General features: G+C 39.8%; 1 protein-coding gene across 2 annotated transcripts; it reads left to right on the top strand.

The window, feature by feature from the left end:
- Positions 1–1,889: 1,889 nt before the first annotated feature.
- Positions 1,890–18,356, top strand: LOC130178589 (cAMP-responsive element modulator-like). Of its 2 annotated transcripts, XM_056390956.1 has the most exons (8): positions 1,890–2,036; positions 3,666–3,771; positions 4,117–4,248; positions 6,855–6,943; positions 7,063–7,205; positions 7,955–8,143; positions 15,719–15,878; positions 16,472–18,356. In XM_056390956.1, exons 2-8 carry the CDS (start codon positions 3,676–3,678, stop codon positions 16,614–16,616), a joined length of 954 nt encoding a protein of 317 aa, XP_056246931.1. In that variant the 5' UTR covers positions 1,890–2,036; positions 3,666–3,675; the 3' UTR covers positions 16,617–18,356. The 2 variants fall into 2 exon arrangements, with proteins under 2 accessions (XP_056246931.1, XP_056246932.1); XM_056390957.1 differs by lacking the exons at positions 1,890–2,036; positions 3,666–3,771; positions 4,117–4,248; ... (1 more) ...; positions 7,063–7,205; positions 7,955–8,143 and adding an exon at positions 12,491–12,765.
- The last annotated feature ends 279 nt before the right edge of the window (positions 18,357–18,635 follow it).

Raw genomic sequence — 18,635 nt, 5'->3', positions numbered from 1 at the left:
GCGGGACAGGCCAAGGAGATAGAGGAAGAGGGAGGAGGAGGAGGAAGGAGCTGATGGGGAGCAGTGGGGTAAGGGGGACACAGGCCTGGATGACTGATGTAACACAGCTTAGATAATTAGAACAGTGTGGCACAGATCCTGACAAAATGATGGACAGCAATATTCTGTTCAGTGTGATGTTTTCAATTTATCTATCTACAATGTACAAATGTGTAGTGCATTATACCCCTGCATTATACTTGAACACAGAACTCTAAGCACACCTCATTCAGTTGTGGTTATTTGCTGAATGAAGTGCTTTACTCTCACTCGGTTAGAGATTAAAAGGGAGGGACTTGGCCACGCAGAGCAGTGCTCTTTGATAACAGCAGGGGCAATGTTTGAACAGTACGACCTCTCCTGGCACGCAGGAGGACAGATGGTGGCTCTGGGGTCAGCCAGAGTCAGATCTAAATAAAGGAATTCAGCTAGTTCAGAGCAGATTCTACACTCAACCCTCAGTACTGTACACACCTCAATATCAGAATGAAGTAATACATAGAAAACGTGATGTTAGAAAACTGTTTAGAATATATATGAGTTTATCACATGAGCTTTTTAAAAATAGTCTTTTTGAAAACCATCGCAACAAAGTAATTTTACTGTTTAACCTTAAATCTGTTTTTGGAATTTTTCTGGTGAAAGTCTCAATGAAGCAAACCTTCCATGTCAACTCTGTTTAGAAACTTTAAGAACTATATATAATCTTTCTTGTATAATACATTGCATGTATTGTGTTTATAAAAACCTCATTGAATCTTCATGGTGCACATGCTTAACATCTGCTTCCTTCCGGTAAATATCCTGAAAATTTCTCTTAAAAAATTTTATTTTTTACTTAAAGGGACTTTTTATTTTATTTTATTTTTTGATAAAGTTGTTGTTAACTTTGTTGTGTTACAGGATATCAAGCATCCTCCCAAAGTATACTGCCAGTGCTGATGAAGTGCAGAGTGAAACACGTGGCTCTTATCTTAAAATATGATCTTCAATCACATTTTTAAGGAGGTGTGCAGTCACTATCACAAACACTAACACGGAGCTGGTGCTTTTTTAAATTTTTATTAATGATGACATATATATTCTTGTGGAACGGGAGAATAATGCCTGTTCCAATCAAGGCCGGGTGTGATGAACTTTGCTCTATTTATAATGTCAATGACACCAAAGTTTAAGCTCATTCTACTTTTAGATTTATTTTTTAAAGCAGATAAAAATAAAATGCAATACAGGCCCAAATGTTGATAAGACACTGTTGTAGCCTGTAATGCTCTTTCAGGTGTTGTTTACTTTTCAGCCAGTAGATGGCAACATAGCTCTGCTCTGTAAACATGTTACTGACCATAGGAAAACAGAAAAAATTGAATTGCTATTTTAATAATATTAACTATCTAATCTACATTATTACAAACTTGAATCATTTATTGATGGATGGATTGAAGCTGCTCCTGTATGAGAGAGCTATATTTCCCTACCTTTAGTTTTAAAATAACACACACAAACTTTTATTTCACGTTATATTATTTCAATGTTAATCGGTATATTTGCTTTTCCGACAGTAAATGAAAATATGAGTTCTATTTACTAATAAGCAAACAGGTTGTAGGCCTAGTTTAACTTTATAAAGACCTAATGAATTAATATGTCATGAATGGAGAATTTGTTACTAAGTAACTAACTGGGCAGATAAAAACCTTTGAAGCCCCAAATGTGAACAAAATTACACACACTGCAATGTTTAGTGCTTTGAAGCGGTAGTGCGCTATTTAAAATAGGGCTACTCAGTGAGAGCGTTAGGTTCACGAGCAAAGCGATCGCGGAAGTAGGCAGGAGTTTGCCCTCTCGCTTCACCTCGACACTCTTCGACGTTAAACTGACTCGTCGGTCGACATTTTCGGCACTGCATCATCAGCGCTGACGTGGAAACTACGTGAGCGAAGGCACAGGCCGTCCACGCAGACTGTCATTAGTGACGAGTCAGACTACGTAAAACTTCGGTAAGTCACCGAAAAGCTGTCGCATTTTTGGTCAGCGCAAGTTGGGCAGAGTTGAAAGGGGAAATGTGCAAATCACGTCTGCGCTGTGAAGCTTTTCATTAAAACTTTGGGCGGATGAATTAGCCCGACCAACATGGAGTAAAAAAATGTTCTCAGTTCGTTCAGCTGGCAGCGTTTCCCTTCTGTTTAAGTTTACAGAGCTGCGACAAGTCAGACGGACTGAGCTGGATATCGGAAATTGATCTAAACATGTCTCTTCAAAATAAAATATTGTAAAAAAAAGTCACATATATGAATATATATATATATTTAATAATATAGCCTATAACAAAAAGATGTACTGCTTGAAATAAAAGTCAAAAATGGAACATGTCGAGGAAGTTACAGTTGCCAACAGTTTCATTTTCAGTTTGTTTTACTAAAGAAGGGAAGTCAGTTTTTTTTTTGCCTTCATGAAGTTCTATGTGTGATTTGTGCAACTTGTCTTAATCGGAATGCGTGTATAGTCTACTTTATGTTACACACCAACAAAAAAGAAGTAGAAATTGTGTTTCATGTAGGGTTTTTTATATTAAGAGAAACTAAAAAATTAGTGTTTATAGTCTCCTGCTACACCTGTGCAACAGTGCTTCCAGAAACTGAACTGGCGTGTGGGGGATTTCTATGGTTCTTGAGTCATGCTTTAATTTCACAGTGGTTTTTTTGATTTCATTTTTGCAATAAGAAAACACTTTCTAACCAGATGTTTCATTCTTGTTTCAATAGCAGACAACATTGAATTGAGATAATGTGCTTAGAACATATCTTTATCAAACAGTGGACCTGTGGCTGTACACGTGGGTCCCTGAAATAAAAAAATAAAAAAAAGGAAATATTTGAACCACTATCTGCTTTCTGGCAGGTGAATGTGACTCTGTGATCCTCAACCTTAAAACTAAACCAGATCTTTACTCCTGTTATGCGTCATTTTCCCTCTTGTCTTTGCTAACAAGAATAAAGAATCATTAATGACATTTGAGGTTGTGACGGCCTCTGTCCTGGAGTGTGAAAACGTGCCAGACTGCCTGCTCCTGGCTGCTACCCTTAATGTGCATGAGAAATGGATGTTATGTAAAACTGCCAACAGAGATCAGATAGATCTTTATGACGCACACGCAAACTGGCAGATAAAACAAAACACAGAGTTTACGATTCCAATAAAAAAAGCATATTGAATTTGAAGTGTGTACATTGTGTTTGGCTGCTTCGACTGTTATCATCAGTGTCATTTTGAAAGTGGAGTCAGAGTTGAAAAAGAGACAGATTTTCAGTTTAACTTTGGGTTTCGTTCTTTTCAGGTTGGACGCATCTTTTTAAACCTTCACGTGACAGTGAAATTATGCACAAAACGTATTTTGACGGCTCATAAAACAAAAGAAAATCCAAGTTTATAGCCTTTAATAAAAGTTTATGATTATCCATGAAGCAATATCCTGTTGAACAAAGGGCAAATACCTTGTTCTAACTAGTTCTTGAAAATTCATGTTTGATTTATCCTTTTATTTGTGATCTGTGATAATGGTATTGGAGAAGACGGTATAAGGACGGCATCAGTAATAGTATTAATAATCTGCACGTCTGTCTGTCTAGGTGACTTACTATGGATACCTCAGTATCGTCTCAGCTTGACAGCAGTATAAATGACTCAGTGACGGATGGAGAGGAGAACCACAGTGAAGCCAGTCCATCTCCTCAGGTACACACACACACACACACACACACACACACACACACACACACACACACACACACACACACACACACACACAGCTTGTTATGAAGTATTAAGTAGGTAGTAGTAGAAGTAGTGGCAGAGGAGGAGCAGCCAGGCAACAGTGACTCTTCAGCACGTAGTAGATAGTCATGGGTAAGTGTTAAAGTTGTTCAGCAAGAGATTTTTAGCCAATTTTTAGATAATCGAGGAAAATGTTCCCAACCACAATGACTTTCTCTTCTTTTTTCTTGTGCTCTTGACATTTTTTTTAATTTTTTTTTTTATATCTGTGGATTTTGGCATTATTGTTTTGATTTTTATTGGCAGGTACCTGTGGCAGCTGAGTCCCCCGGCGTGACAGTTGTCCAGCTGTCTGATGGTCAGACTGTGCAGGTCCAAGGGGTCATCCAGGCCCCTCAGACCTCAGTAATACAGTCACCACAAGTCCAGACTGTCCAGGTGAGGTCACATGCCTTAGTACTGTTTTGAACTCTAGTAAGCACAGTTTTTTTTTTCAAAACTAAGGATAGATCGGAGAAATATCTATAAGATATCAAGTCCATGCCCCGTCCGTAGTCTGTCCGTAGAGCAAGTCTCAAGTCAAGACCGGAGTCATTTAAGACAAGTCCAGGTTACTTCTCAAGTCATTTAGGAAAACTTCAAGTCAGATCTGTCAGAGCAAGTTCCCAGTTAAGTAACTGAAATCAGATTAAGTCAAGTCAGATCTCAGTTCTGTCAGAACGACTTTCAAGTCTGATCTCAAGTCATTCAGGACTGACTTAAGTTGAGTCTCATGTCGGTCAGAGAGAGTCTCAAGCAAAAGTCCTAGTGAAAGTCCTCATTTTGGTGACATTAAAGTCCAAGTCTAAGGTTTAAGGCTCTGGTGTCACCATTCAACAAAAAAAAAAAAAAAATGGAACAGTTAACACAGTAGGTTTTATAGAATCCTTCACAGGTTGTGATGTCAGAGTTAGTGTGTTAGTGAATGAGGATTTAGCTGCTACGTGTAGGAGGTACACTGGAGTGGTCTAATGCAGTGCACCTGTTAATAGGATTGATGTGAGCAGTAGGAGCTGAGGTTTAAGCTCATCAGTCTAACCTTCACACTCAGGAGATGTTGTTGTTGTTGTGTCTGCACAGTACGCCTACTCCACAAACTGTTAACACTGGACTTGCAGCTGTGTGATGATGGCCAAAAGTCATAATGCCACTGCTTCGCTGAATGGTTTGGTTTGGACGCACGGATGTTTCAGTATTTTGAGCACTTGAACAAAACAGTTTGTGGATGGGTAGTTAAAGAATAAAAGTTTATCAGTTCATTAGATTTGCTCACATCTGCAGCTTGATTTGCAAAGCAGAGGTTACTTATGTCATTTCATGAAAAGTGTCTTTACGAAGAAATCGAAAGAGATCAAATCTGCACGGTAAAACGGAGCAGATGCACACCACAAAGTGGTTTTGACAACTGATTTCAAAGTACTCACGTATTTCATATCAGTAAGTTTCATAAGTAAGAACTTCATCTTCAATGTGGTATTGGCAGAACCTTTACAATAACAATTACATTGTCATAGAAACAAATTTGCGTTACAGGTTCTTATTGCACAGTTCTGATTGAGACAGATGAAACACAGTGTAGATTCAAGACTAAAAACCGTGAGCACAGTAGCAGAGATCTGACAAATGAAGTCATTTTATGAACCTCTGCTTTCGAAGCATAAGCCGAGCAAGCAACAGACCCAATCTCTACACCTATAATTATCAATAAATGGGTATGGACACGCCCTTGTTTAACATTTGGCATAAATCAGACACGTCTCGTCTGAAAGTACCAAAGCTGCCTTTGTGGTAACCCAAGCATTATGCTAGAGTGTGAGTCATAATAGCTCAGTTATTGATGACACAAAAGCAGGTCAAATTTATGTTTGTTATTACCAACAGTACAATTTGGGTTACGCAATGTAAACCTTTTATTCATGCCACAAGGAAATAATCCTCTGTGAAAGTAGGGTGTCAACTCTTACATTCACAAATAATTACAGGATGTAGAACTCCACTAAAACTAGGTTGAGACGTGTGATTGGTTGAAAAGATTAAAGGTCGCATATTGTATAAAGTGAGATTTCCATGTTTTTGATTATTAAGCAGGTCTAGTTTCTACATTAATACTGTGAAAGTATCAAAGCCATGCCCATGCCTTCACCCAGACCCGCTGCCCAGCCTTCGCAGGTTCTGCTTTCTCTACATTGAGATCATTTTTGGTACCTAAAGGTTCCATATTTTACATTTTTCCTGTGTTTTATTTGAAGTGTTTATCCATAAGAAGATATATTTATAGTTCTAAGAACCAAAAACCATCTCAATGTAGTTTTACATCTCCTCTCTCAATCTTCTCTATGGAGCTCTAGTAACAACAGGTCGGTGAGCTCTCAGCCTCTCTTCTGATTGGCTGACTGTTTTATGAGTGATCTAATAAAAATAAAGCAGATTTCAGGTAAACACTCACAGAAACCAAATCCTGCAAGGCTGGATGGTGGGTCCAGGTTGGCGGGGCTTGGGGCATGGCTGAGAGTGGTGATTGCTTTGTTGTGACATCACAAAGTTACAAAGTTATTAAGTCCTGACGGCTGGTTTTAAGGCTCAGTTTCTGAATACAGGCTGTGTGCATTTCTCTGTGGACTCAGCGCTATGATACTTTCACAGTATTTATATAGAACCTAGACCTGCTTTATAATGAAAAAAGACATGGAAATCTCACTTTATAAGACATGGGACCTTTAAAACCGCAAATATTTCTTCTTATTTATCTCAAAACTTCAAATAAAACACTGGAAAAAGTTTAAAATATGGGACCTTTAAGGCTTTAGATAAAAAGCTGCTTAAATTCCTTCTTTGACATCAAACTTTACAAACTGTTATGTCAAACACATCCCAGTTCACTCATAAAAGTGTGAATGGAAAGTAACACCTCTTCGGAAACACCAAAGATGTTGCCAAAATGTAAAACAAACAAAACATCATTATTGCTTGCTCAACACTTTTGAATACCACATTGTTTTCTACAGATTGCTACTGTTGCAGAGCTGGAAGATGACGAGTCAGTCACAGACACTCAGAAGAGACGGGAAATTCTTTCCAGGCGTCCGTCTTATCGGTGAGAAGTCATCAGCAGTAAACAGGAGCATGATCAACAGTGTATGCTGCACAAAGTGTAGTCTGGTAGATTTAGACTGTTTGTGTGGAATCATTTTATTGAATTCTCATCTCCCACAGGAAAATCCTCAATGAGCTTTCATCTGATTCGCCGGCAGTTTCTAAAATCGATGAAGAAAAGGCAGAGGAGGAGGTGCCGGTCTCGAGCGCAGCCTCAGCATCAGTGCCAACCTCCATCTACCAGACCAGCTCAGGACAATACAGTCAGTACACACATGGACAGGGGTGTCTGTCTACCTTTTCTAGTTCACCACTCTCAGGTGTAGAGAGTAATAACATGTTACACAATCAGGTCATTGCCTCTACACACTTCCTGTCAATAGATCATTTCCTGTAAAGAGTTTGAAAGGGAAAAAACAGTCGGTTCCACAAATATTTCTTTCTTTCTCAAGTAAATTAACAGGAAATTAAAAATGAAGGTTTTCAGTGATCAATGTTCAACACAGCAAGACTCCTGGATAAACTTAACTTACTAATATAACTGTAGCTACTTTGATGCTGTTTGATAATAACAATAATCTGAAATACTACAGTACCCAGGAGCTTCAGCGGCTGTCCCTAATGAAAGTGTAAAGTAGGAACATAAGTCAAAGCTATAGCATAAAAACACTTTGTTGTTCCAATCAGGAGCAAAAAAGAACTGCACCATGATTTCTGCCTCATGAAACATAATTTTAAGCTTAGACTGGATGTTTCTTGCTGCAGTGCTGCTGAGGAGTTGTTGTTGCTGTCTCTCATACCTCTGAATGCAAGTGGATAGCAAATGGACCTTGAGATTATTGTCCAATGACCAGATTTTTCCTTCAGAGTTTCATGTTCTACAAAGATAGAGAATAAGTGAGACCGCCTCTCACCTCACACTGAGAAAAAAAAAACAACTTTCTCTTAAACCCTTTTTACTCTGTATGAGGGAGATTGCAGTTTAGTAACTTAGAACTTTGATACCACACAGTTGCGATCACTCAGGGGAGAGCCGTCCAGCTGAACAGCCCTGGAGTGGAAGGCCTTCAGGAGGCTCAGAACCTGACGGTGGCCAGCTCTCCCACCCCGCAGCCCGGAGCCACCATCCTGCAGTGTGCAGCTCAGCCTGGAGACGCTCCACAGCAGTTCTACATCCAGGGAGGACAGGTTCTCATCCAAGGTATGGTTCAACTGATTTTGGTGAAATTTAACATGTCAGAAAATTTGGCATGAGATGGCGGAAGAACATGGTCATTTCCAGGTCCTCTTAGATTTTGTAATTACAGAAACGTGTGTAGAAAATGAGTGAAAGCGCTGCTCTACATACATCGACAATTTCCTCAGGTACCTTTTTAGAAATTTCTGACATCCGACAGCATGAGGAGTAACATTCATCTCTACAGTGACGTAGTATCAATTGAGGCTAAGATGACCATCTGTGTAAATCTGCAAATCTGTGTATTTAACACTAGAATGATGCTCAGTAGAGCACAGAACTCCACCAAGGCCGATGTCAAACAACAAACACCAGACTTCAGAGAAAGAAAAGCAAATTCAAATTCAATTTTGTAAATGATCCTGATCTGCCCCAAAATGTGCCCCACGCTCAGTCCCTCCAACAAGTTCAGTGCAGATCAGTTCAGTACTTTTTGTGTAATCCTGCTGACAAATAAATAAACAAACAAACAGATACGGGTGAAAACATGACCTCCTTGGTGGAGGTAATGATAACCTCCAGTTGAAATAGGTGGATTCAGGCTTTGAGAGATTATGAAATTTTGTAAATGAAAATTCACAACCCTGGGTATTAAGCCATAGTCAACATAGTTTGTCCTGGATTCCATTCATTTTCAGAAGAAAAACATTCAAAATTCAAATCATTTTATAATTGTGTAGTTTAACTTTCAGCTGCAAATGTAAGAATGATGAAGGAATTTAATATGACAGTACTTAAATTAGAAAAGAATATGTGAAACTATTCAAAAATGAACATGTCTGATTATTTCAGTTATTACAAATAATTCACTCTGTAAACGTGCTGTTAACAAAGGACCTCAGATCACATGCTATGCCTCAGCAACAAGCGCCATACTTGTCATTGTGTACGAACAGAAAACAGATGGGGGGGGCCGGTGCTCATTTATCACCATGCGCACCAGCATACTTAGATACTCTGAAACAGTCCTGGACTAATGGGTGGCCATATACACCATCTGATTACAGGGCAGCATCTCCAGGACATTATGGGCACTGTGGTGACCAAATGTAAATAAAGAAAAAAAGAGATGAATAAAATCTGTTTCATTTTGGCTTCGGGGATGGTTTCTCTAACCACTTACCCATCTTTCTGGAGTTCTCTTGGTTGTATAGTAACACACAGCCTCTGTTCTTTTAGTTGGACTGGATAAGTATCACTTAAATACCTAAAAAGTATAAAATGGATGTGATTTGGCCTCCCTGAATACTGAAATAGCAGAAATAAAAAAACATTGAAATGCTCAAAGTAAACTAGTTTGAAATATAAAAATACAGCCCATGCATAAAATGTGAAGAGTGTCAATTACCACAGTTAAAGTTTCTACATTTAAATTGCGGTCTGTGAAAAACAAATGTAACTTTGGGGTGTTTATTTTTTGGTATTGCTGCACAAAACAAAGGGTTGTGCTCTCTGTTATAACCTCTCTCTACCTGAGCTCACACAACTCAGCTGTGTGTCCTTCAGTGTTCGGAAGCCAAAATCTGGCATAGAGAGGCTGTGTGAATGTGGTCTGGACTCAGGTAGGACAGAATACCTGCACTGTGATCCAGGTACACTCCAACTCTGGAGGACTGGGGACTTGTGTGATTTGACATAAAATACTGTAAGAATGCAGCTCTGGTCTCGGGCTGTGGCGGCATCACTAAAACATCCACTTCAGTCACTGTCTGTGAGATCCTTTGCCCTTCCTCATTTACAACCCTATGAAGTTTATCTCTTACCTCTGACACAGCCGCTGTCAAATCTTCAAAGTATCGAAGAGGACGGGTGTTTGTGCAGAAGTGAAGTCTGTGGATTCATTGATACAGGAGAGTGAAGGCGTCCTCTGTAGAAAATAGGTGCAACTATTCTGTAGTTGAGAGCTGCTCCAGCACAACGTCTTTCCTCCCCAGATCAGCAGTCTCCTTCTCCAGCTTCTCTTGAAGTTTGTCACTGCAGTTTCCTGCTGGTGGACCTACATGGCTAGATATTTTTCCAACTCATCTTGAGCTCCCTCTGCCTCTCAGTCCTTTCTGCTGCAGCTGAGTCTGTGTCGTGGCCTTTATGTTCATCCACAGGGCAGAGATAACAGATACATCCCTGGTGAGTATGGCAGGAAAAACCCTCTTAACCTTCTTATGACCCAGAGCAGACGTTCTCCTGAAGCTTCTTGGTAAGGGGGACAAGCTAGTGTTTTTCAAATGTAAGTGAGTCATTGTGAAGCTTGAGGTGTTGCAAGCCAGACAGGACTTGAGGGCTTTCAGCTTGCTCCCAGTGCAGACATCACAGGCCGCATCTTCAGCTCCAGCATCGGATTTATCAGTCTGGAATCAGACCGGAGTCTTCTTCAGCTTCTTCCTTAAATCTGCCAATATGGTATTTTTCACCAGGACAGGCCACTGTGTGAGGTTCTGCCCACACTGTGGTCAGCTGTGGATTTTTTTTCTGATCCTGATCCTGATCCTCTTCATCCCAGAGGCTTTAAACGCAGCTCATAGGGTAGCTGTGGCCACAAGGAATAGCCACTGGATCCTTCAGCAGATCCAAACGGATTCAACAGTAAATCATCTCTGGGTCCGACTGAATTCCTTGCTGTGCTCTTTTTCAGTGAAAGTGAACGTCTGATCGCTTCACTCAACACAAAGAGGGCTCTCTGTTTCTTCTCTCATTCGTATGTAGTGATCAGCTGTGAACGGGCCTGTCTGCGCTTGCAGTTTGCTCTCATGCTGTAAACACCCATTCTTTAGCTGGCAGATCTCAGTAATGGGTGGGAGCAAGGAAACATCCGAGCCGAATGGAAGTTTTTTTTTTTTTTTTGTACCTGAGAGATCAGGAAGGTGAGACAGTAAAGTTTTAAAGGAACAGTTACACTGAAACTTTCAAAGTTTGTTCAGGAGAAGGAACCAAATCCACATCATCTTTTGTTTTTGCTCATTTCTGTTGTGAATTCTTGGATTCCATAGTTTTCTAGAGGCAATTGAACACACCAAATCACAACAAGTACAAGCTATTCACTGAGATAAATCATTCAGCAAACACATAGACTGTGATATATTTCCCTATTCAAGCAAGTTTCAATACTGCGCTAGTTCATGAAAAATGCATCAAAGAGTGGACAAGCATGGAATGCAGTAGAAGGCCATTAAAAGCAATGTTTCATTTTAATAGATATAGTAAAAACCCATTTTAAACCTAGTGAGTCACTTAGGTTTTATGTTGACAGCCAATTATTTTAAGAAAGCAATATTAACAGCAAGCTTAAAAACCACAAATTTAATGTTGAATTTTTGCCCCTGTGTTTGCCATAAATTTACAATCAGATGGGAATGACAGTCTTCAGATACTATGGTCAAATTGCATAACAAACTAACACTGAAGCACAGTCACACATAGTCAATTCCTGTCTAAAACAGTAAATAATCTGTTCATGTCTTTAGAGAAAATCAGGTCATATGCTCAAAGACTGTTGAATAGTCCACATACTGTATGTATTGTTACTGACATCTTAATAATGATGCTTGTTTTCTTCAGATCCAGTCAAAGTTTTCTTGTTGTCATTAAGATCTGTGAACATGTCGGTGCGGGCTGCTCATTGACATTTACGTCTTAAGATAACACCGTCAAAACCTCAGCGACCATGTTCTGTTGAAATACTTCAGAAGCTGAGGTTGACATTTGGCTCATGATAATAATGTCAAACCAGCACTTAGAGAAGGGTTAGTTCGTTTTTTTTCTTCCTTCAAGGCAATTAGCCCACTTATTCCACTTTTTTTTATTGGTGACTGGAAATGGGAAGTGTGTTGCTTCCTGCGTGCCGTGATTTTTCCCATCCGGCAACTTGGTATTATATTTTCAAAGGCTTGGGTAATCACTGTTGTGTGGGGAGAATTTAGCAGTGTGAACAGGGGACATGTTGTTATCCCATATAAATCACAAATAATGTAAAACCTCAATTGTCCTCATTCCCTCTGTCGTCCCTCCTCTGTTCTTTAAAGACACAAACACACACACACACACACACAATAAGTCCAATCAGGGTGCTCAACAGTTTGCACGGCAGCCACTTGGGACACAATATCCTCTTGTTTGTTGAGCGTCTCTCTAGTTGCGTCACTGGTGCTAAAAATACAACCCCTCCACGACCAACCTCCCCCTCCCTCCCTCCCTCCCTGCCTGACTGCCTGCCTGCCCAGCTCACATTGTGTTTCTCTCTACTTCGGCGTCTGATCCGCGGGAGGGTGGGGGGAAGGGGTGGGAGGGTGGGAGGAACTCTAATCCAGGGTGTTTTACTGACTTCAGCGGGCAGGAGTGATGTCATTGTGATGTCAATGCCTGTAATTGTAATCGGGCTGCAAAGTTGGCGAGTGACCACTCTGATGCAGAGAGAGCTGAGAGGGAAAAGGGAGAAGGAGAAGGAGAGAGAGAAAGAGAAAGATAGAGGCTCTAGTGACAGCAGAGAGGAATAAGGGTAGAGGAGTGTGTTTTTGTGTGGAGGTGTTCTGCTGCCGTTGTGCTGGATTATTGGAAACGAGAGATGGCTGTAACTGGGGATGAGACTGAGTCAGGTAGAGTTTCTCTCATACATATTTTTTTATGTCTTGTGTCCAAAATCTGCATCTGTTCTTGCTGCCTTTTAGTGACATGTTCATGCATGTATTGAGTATGTTGTCGGGTGTGTTTTCCTATAAGGATTTTAAGTATTTATAAGTTTGCACCTGCAGATAAATTGAATGAAAAGAATAGAATCATTTTGAGATTATTTGTCCTACAAATATTTTAATTATCCAACTGTTTAGAACAAATGTTTTTTTCCCAAGTAACACTGATGCAATTTGGATTCATTTTGCATTACTTCTACTTCATGCATTGTGAAATTGAGCAGGAAACTTGCCACATGTTCGATAGCTTTCCTTCCCAATTCAACACAGGAAAAACCCTGACACTTGTGAAAGGGTTGTGTTGTAAAAAAGAGAGATCTAACAAACCAATAAGCGTTTGGTTGGTTTGCTCAACTCTGTTCCTGCCAGTCTGTATCCCGCTGTTACACACACGCACACACAGTCCGCTCTCTGACCTACTCCCGTGGTTGTCAGGCAGAAACGCAGGGAGGGAGGTTGGGGGGGGTAAGAAGTAAAGGGGCGGGTGGGAGTAGGGGGGTAAGATAGTCGTCTGTTTGACGTCACTCCAGTTTCCTGGAAGAGAAGCCAGGCAGGGAAGAGAGAATGCAAAACGGGCGAGTGAAGACGCACACACTGACGTCAGCACAGCGCGAGTCACTGTGTTATCACAATGAGAGAGAAAAATACAGACGCTCTGTGTGTGTGTGTGTGTGTGTATGTGTGTGTGTGTGTGCGTGTGTGTGTGTGTGTGTATGTGCGTGTGTATGTGTGCATGTGTTTACACCTGCTGTGTCTGTTGTGTGTTTGTGTGTGAGTGTGTGTGTGGGAGAAGACGTAAACTTCTCAGGAACAAAGTGAAAAGGAGAAACTGAAATGGTGAGAGAGAACAGGCAGAGTGGTTAACAGTTGAGTCATCTTTTAGATGAGTCAACTCAGACAGCACAGAAACCACATCCAGAAAGCTGCTCCCTGCTGCTTTTTCTAGAATTGGCACCACTTTTACTGACAAATACAATAAACTACCAGTTATCAGTAAGACACACAGTGGTTTGTATTATGGTTAACACAACATCACTTACACACACACAAGTGAAATTGTAAGGCAAAACTTATTTGTGTACACAAAGCCTTAATATATCCATTGAGTTAATAATATATGTGCATGAATTAACAGAACAAAATGTTAACCAATGTTAATATTTTACTGTATGTTTAAAGGTCCCATATTGAAACTTTTCCTGTGTTTTCTTTGAAGTTTTGATATCCATAAGAAGATATATTTGATATGTAATATAATGTAACTATGCTTTGTATTTTTAATAACCAAAAACCATCTCAATGTAGTTTTACATCTCCTCTCTCAGGCTTCTCTCTGGAGCTCTAATAACAACAGATCAGTGAGCCAATCAGAAGAGAGGAGGCTCAAAGTCTCTCCTCTGATTGGCTGACTGTTTTATGAGTAATCAAATAAAAATATAGCAGATTTCAGGTAAACACTAAGAGAAACCAAATCCTCCAAGGTTGGATGGTGGGTCCATGTAGGCGGGGCTTGGGGCATGGCTGAGGGCAGTGACTGATTTGTTGTGACATCACAAAGTTCCAGAGGCTGGTTTTAAGGCTCAGTTTCTGAATACAGGCTGTGTGCATTTCTGTGTAGACTGAGCACTTTGATACTTTCACAGTATTATTATCGAACCTAGACCTGCTTTATAAAAACATGGAAATCTCACTTTATACAATATGGGACCTTTAAGAGATGTCTAAGATACACAGTAAGCAAACAAGTCTAGAGCATGTCCATGTATTACAAATCTGCATTACACCTAAGCACCTTATCTAGATTAGACTATGGACTGATAATTGTTTATTTTGCACTACATTAGGCTACACAGTTACATATGTGTGTGCACCTAACTGATAGCAACTTAATGTTGAAATGTTAAAAAGAAAGTTCATTAGTGTCAAACCATAGCTGCTAGCCTTCTGCAAACTCTCTGGAGCTCCAGAGTATCAACAAAAACACAAATCTTCAGTTTCTGCAGTTACAGCCACTTGACAATAATCCTAGAGTATAAATTACTAATTCATGCTCACGAATTAAGTACTTAAAGAGAAGAAATTACCAATTTGGGGTACAATTTATAATTCAAGAGCACAAGTTATGTGCACAAAAAAAGCACTTCTGACTCCTGCTGTGCTGCACAGAGGCCTTACCACTTGCTTATTACTCCACACAAAGGAAAGGCGTCATATCCTTTCTACACACAAACAATGCATCATTTAATGACAAGAAATTATAATAATTTTCTGATGAGTGCACATTTCTCTTCATGAGTGCTGTTTACAGAGTAAGTAAAATAAGTGTAATTCGGCTATTTGAATTCACTTCACTCGTCTGCTGTCATTCAACCAGCTGTGTGAGTGTGGATGAAATAATCAACAATATGCCAGCTCATTCTGAAACACTGAACTGGGGCGACTGCACATTAAAGTTTTTAAGGGCCACCAGGGAACAAAAATGGGAAAACCCCCCAAAAAAAACATTCAAAGCTCATGTGCCAACAAGTCAGGTCATTTAAGAACAAGTATGTGTTCAGCAGGACAGTCACGGTCAGTGGAATTCACCTTTTAGACAGGAAGGAGAGAATAAATGTTTTTGGCTGAAGTTGCTGTCTAACATCCTCTGATGAAATGCAGGCGAGTCGACTGTTATTTTAAGGGGAAATGTGAACAAACTGACTTTGACTGTGATTGACGTTCGTTAATTAATAAAAACTGTAAAGATCGGTCATTGTTTCCTTTTCATTGAGAATATGTCATTACAAAAGAGGAATACAGGCCGCAAAAAGTAAACAGAATTTGGAGCTCTAATGCTTTTTGTCCATCTTCCCCCACGTAGCTGCCACAGGAGACATCCCTGCCTACCAGCTGCGTTCGCCCAACTCGGGCCTGTCTCAAAGCATTGTCATGGCTGCGTCCCCGGGCACCATGCAGAACCCCTCGTCGCAGCACGCTGAAGAGATCACCCGCAAGAGGGAGGTCAGACTCATGAAAAACAGGTAGGAGCTGGTGTCAGTAGCAAAACATAGTAATCGAGTTGTCGGTTTTGGGAAATCTCCCAATACTGACCCTTAAAGTTACTAAACAAGAAAAATATTCGTGGAAGTGAGAAGGGTTTGTAGAGTATGTAACTGCTTCTGGAGATGAAATAAGCCTTAAACGGTTGATTCTTATTTTTTGGATTAAGATACAACCATGATTTCCTAGTTCATACACTGAAATGAAAAGATTCAACCGGGGCTTCATGGAGTTAGAAACTCTGACAGAGCTGTGATAGTCTGGAGGTATACACACTTTGTGTTGCCAGAGTGACAAGTCACAAGCGGTGTAAAGGTCAGCATATTCTTCTGTAGATGTGCAAATGTTTCTGCGCCCCTTGATTCTTTATAGTTTGATAAAGAAATGCTGGAGCAGGTAAATGAATGTTTGTCTGGACAGAAATGTGGAAGCAGTTTGCTAATAATACAAGAAGGAGACAGCCATAAAAACATCTGCTGTCTTGGATTGTGCATAGCTTACGTTTTGTCTGGACCCCTAAATTACATTTTCATCAAGAGACTCAAACCTATTTTCCTGCTCCTTTCCTCTCCAGGGAGGCAGCTCGTGAGTGCCGCAGGAAAAAGAAAGAGTACGTCAAATGTCTGGAAAACCGCGTGGCCGTGTTGGAAAACCAAAACAAGACCCTGATTGAAGAGCTGAAAGCACTGAAGGACATTTACTGCCACAAAGCTGAGTAGCGGCGGCTGTTTGTGGTCACGGGCTGAAGACAGTGCCGTTTACAAACTGCTACAGCAAAATGAAAAAAAAAAGAAAAGACTCTGGAACAAAAACTGCTTTGCCCGTCTTTGTTTCTCTGCTCACTCAGGCCTGGTTTACACCGAATTCAAGAAGTGTCCCGGGGAATTCGAATAGCTTGAGCTTGCCAGTTTTGCTCTTGTCTCTTATCTTGTGCCCTTTTGCATGTTGAAGACTCAAGTGTCGTACACACTATGCTTGCTGTTACTGCTGTGCATGGTGCGAAGCCAGCCAATGAAAGCCAGCTGAAGAAGAGGAACAGGAAGAGGAAATACAGGTGCTTCCTGAAAATGCACCGCTCAAGGACAGAGATTACGAAAAAAAAAGAAAAACCTCAGCAGGTCAGTCAGGACTTGCTACCAGCAAGTTACTCTGCGGTCAGACCAAGTGCACAAAAAAAAAAAAAATAGCTACGCAGATCCACCACCAGCTGCAACCAGGCGACTCTTACCATGTTTACCTGATAATGTCATACATGTAATTTACGCTTCTTTTCCTAGTCGTTTCATGCATTCCTCCATCATGCAAAAACACAATTAAGGGGAAACGTCTTCAAGCGTTTTGTCGGTGAAGTGATTTCCTGGATTTCATCAGCCTGTTTATACTCTTTATTAGGTCAAAAAGTCTTTTTTTTTTTCAAGAAATACCAGTGAAGTAAAAGATGAAAATCCTCTTATGTTTGGCTGTTTATAAGAACTTCAAATATATATGTTGAGAGGCATTGTATGAATGAAAACCTAATTTTTCATCACTGAAGTGAGTTGATTGCAGTTTTGGAAATGACAGAACACAAGTGTTCTTTAGTCAAAAGCACAGAACGAACCAAAGCGTCAGTGTGGATATTATTAAGATTTATATTCTATTACATTTATTTGAAGAATTTCACGCCACACGTTTATATATTCTACTAAGCAAATGTTACCTATTCAACATGTTTTTTAAAAAAAAGTGTAATTGTCAATTCTCTCCTGAAAAACCTCAGTTTTCTTAAGAAAAAGCTCAAAGAGTAACTGTTGTGCTTTACTGCGTCAGTTTTGTTTATTTCAAATCATGGATATCCATTGTGGAATAAAACTGTATTTGATTCCGGCTGGATATTAAAATGCTCTGTTTAAAGGGTGATGCCAATTTCTTTTATTTTCTCTTTTCCTTTCTTTTTTTAATGTAAAGTAGTTTTATTTGAATTATAATATATCATCTTGTGTTAATGTTTCTGCTGGTATGGAAAAGTGCTCGCTTTCTCTGTTTCAGCTGATGTAGTTGGTGAGTTTGTTCCATTGAATATTCTTTACTGTCCGGCCTGTAGATGACGATAGGAGGAGCACTCCTCTGCGTAACAGACCATCTCCTTTTGGCTGCCAAAGCTGTTCAAGTAGCAGTTAGGCGTTTAACTACTTAGCTCAGTAACAACATTATGAATCATCCTGTGGCAGTCTTCATATTCACCACCCAAATGACCAGGTGTGTTTTCACAACTGAATGTCCCTTCTGTTAAATTCTGTGTTACAGCAGGTGATGATAAAATTCAGGTTTCCTCTGATATCAGCTGACTTTGTGTTTCTTTTTTTCTTTTTTTTTTTGCTGTTTCAAATGGCTCCACCCCTTACCTTAGTGTACTTCCTTGTTTGAATTGTAAAAACCAAAACTATTTTTTGTTTATCTAATAAAATATTCAAATGTGACTTGGATTGTGACTTATTGATCGCCCAGTGCTCTTGCATTCTAAATGTCCTGCCTCGATTTGGTACCAAGAGCTCCTTAATTACTGTACCTTAGATATCTTCAATGTTTTGTATCAAAAGGAATGAAAATCAATGAAAGAGTACAAAGTATGTATATATGTAAGGTACAGTTTTATTTATTGATCATTTGATCATCATTATTAGTTATTTTGACATCTCATTTGTCATTTTATACACTTTCTCTAACTCAGTGCTTCTCATGTCATGCTTTTTATGAAA

The sequence above is a fragment of the Seriola aureovittata genome, chromosome 12, assembly GCF_021018895.1.
Source record: "Seriola aureovittata isolate HTS-2021-v1 ecotype China chromosome 12, ASM2101889v1, whole genome shotgun sequence".
Lineage (NCBI taxonomy): Eukaryota > Metazoa > Chordata > Actinopteri > Carangiformes > Carangidae > Seriola > Seriola aureovittata.
The sequence above is the reverse complement of the archived record's forward strand: the minus strand, read 5'-3'. Positions and strand labels throughout refer to the sequence as shown.

Bases quoted from the DNA above. Each gene is read 5' to 3' on its own strand.
- LOC130178589 (XM_056390956.1), top strand. From the start codon at position 3,676: ATGGATACCTCAGTATCGTCTCAGCTTGACAGCAGTATAAATGACTCA. The intron at 3,772-4,116 runs GTACACACACAC...TTTTATTGGCAG, and splicing joins AAGCCAGTCCATCTCCTCAG to GTACCTGTGGCAGCTGAGTC. The intron at 7,206-7,954 runs GTCAGTACACAC...GATACCACACAG, and splicing joins GACCAGCTCAGGACAATACA to TTGCGATCACTCAGGGGAGA.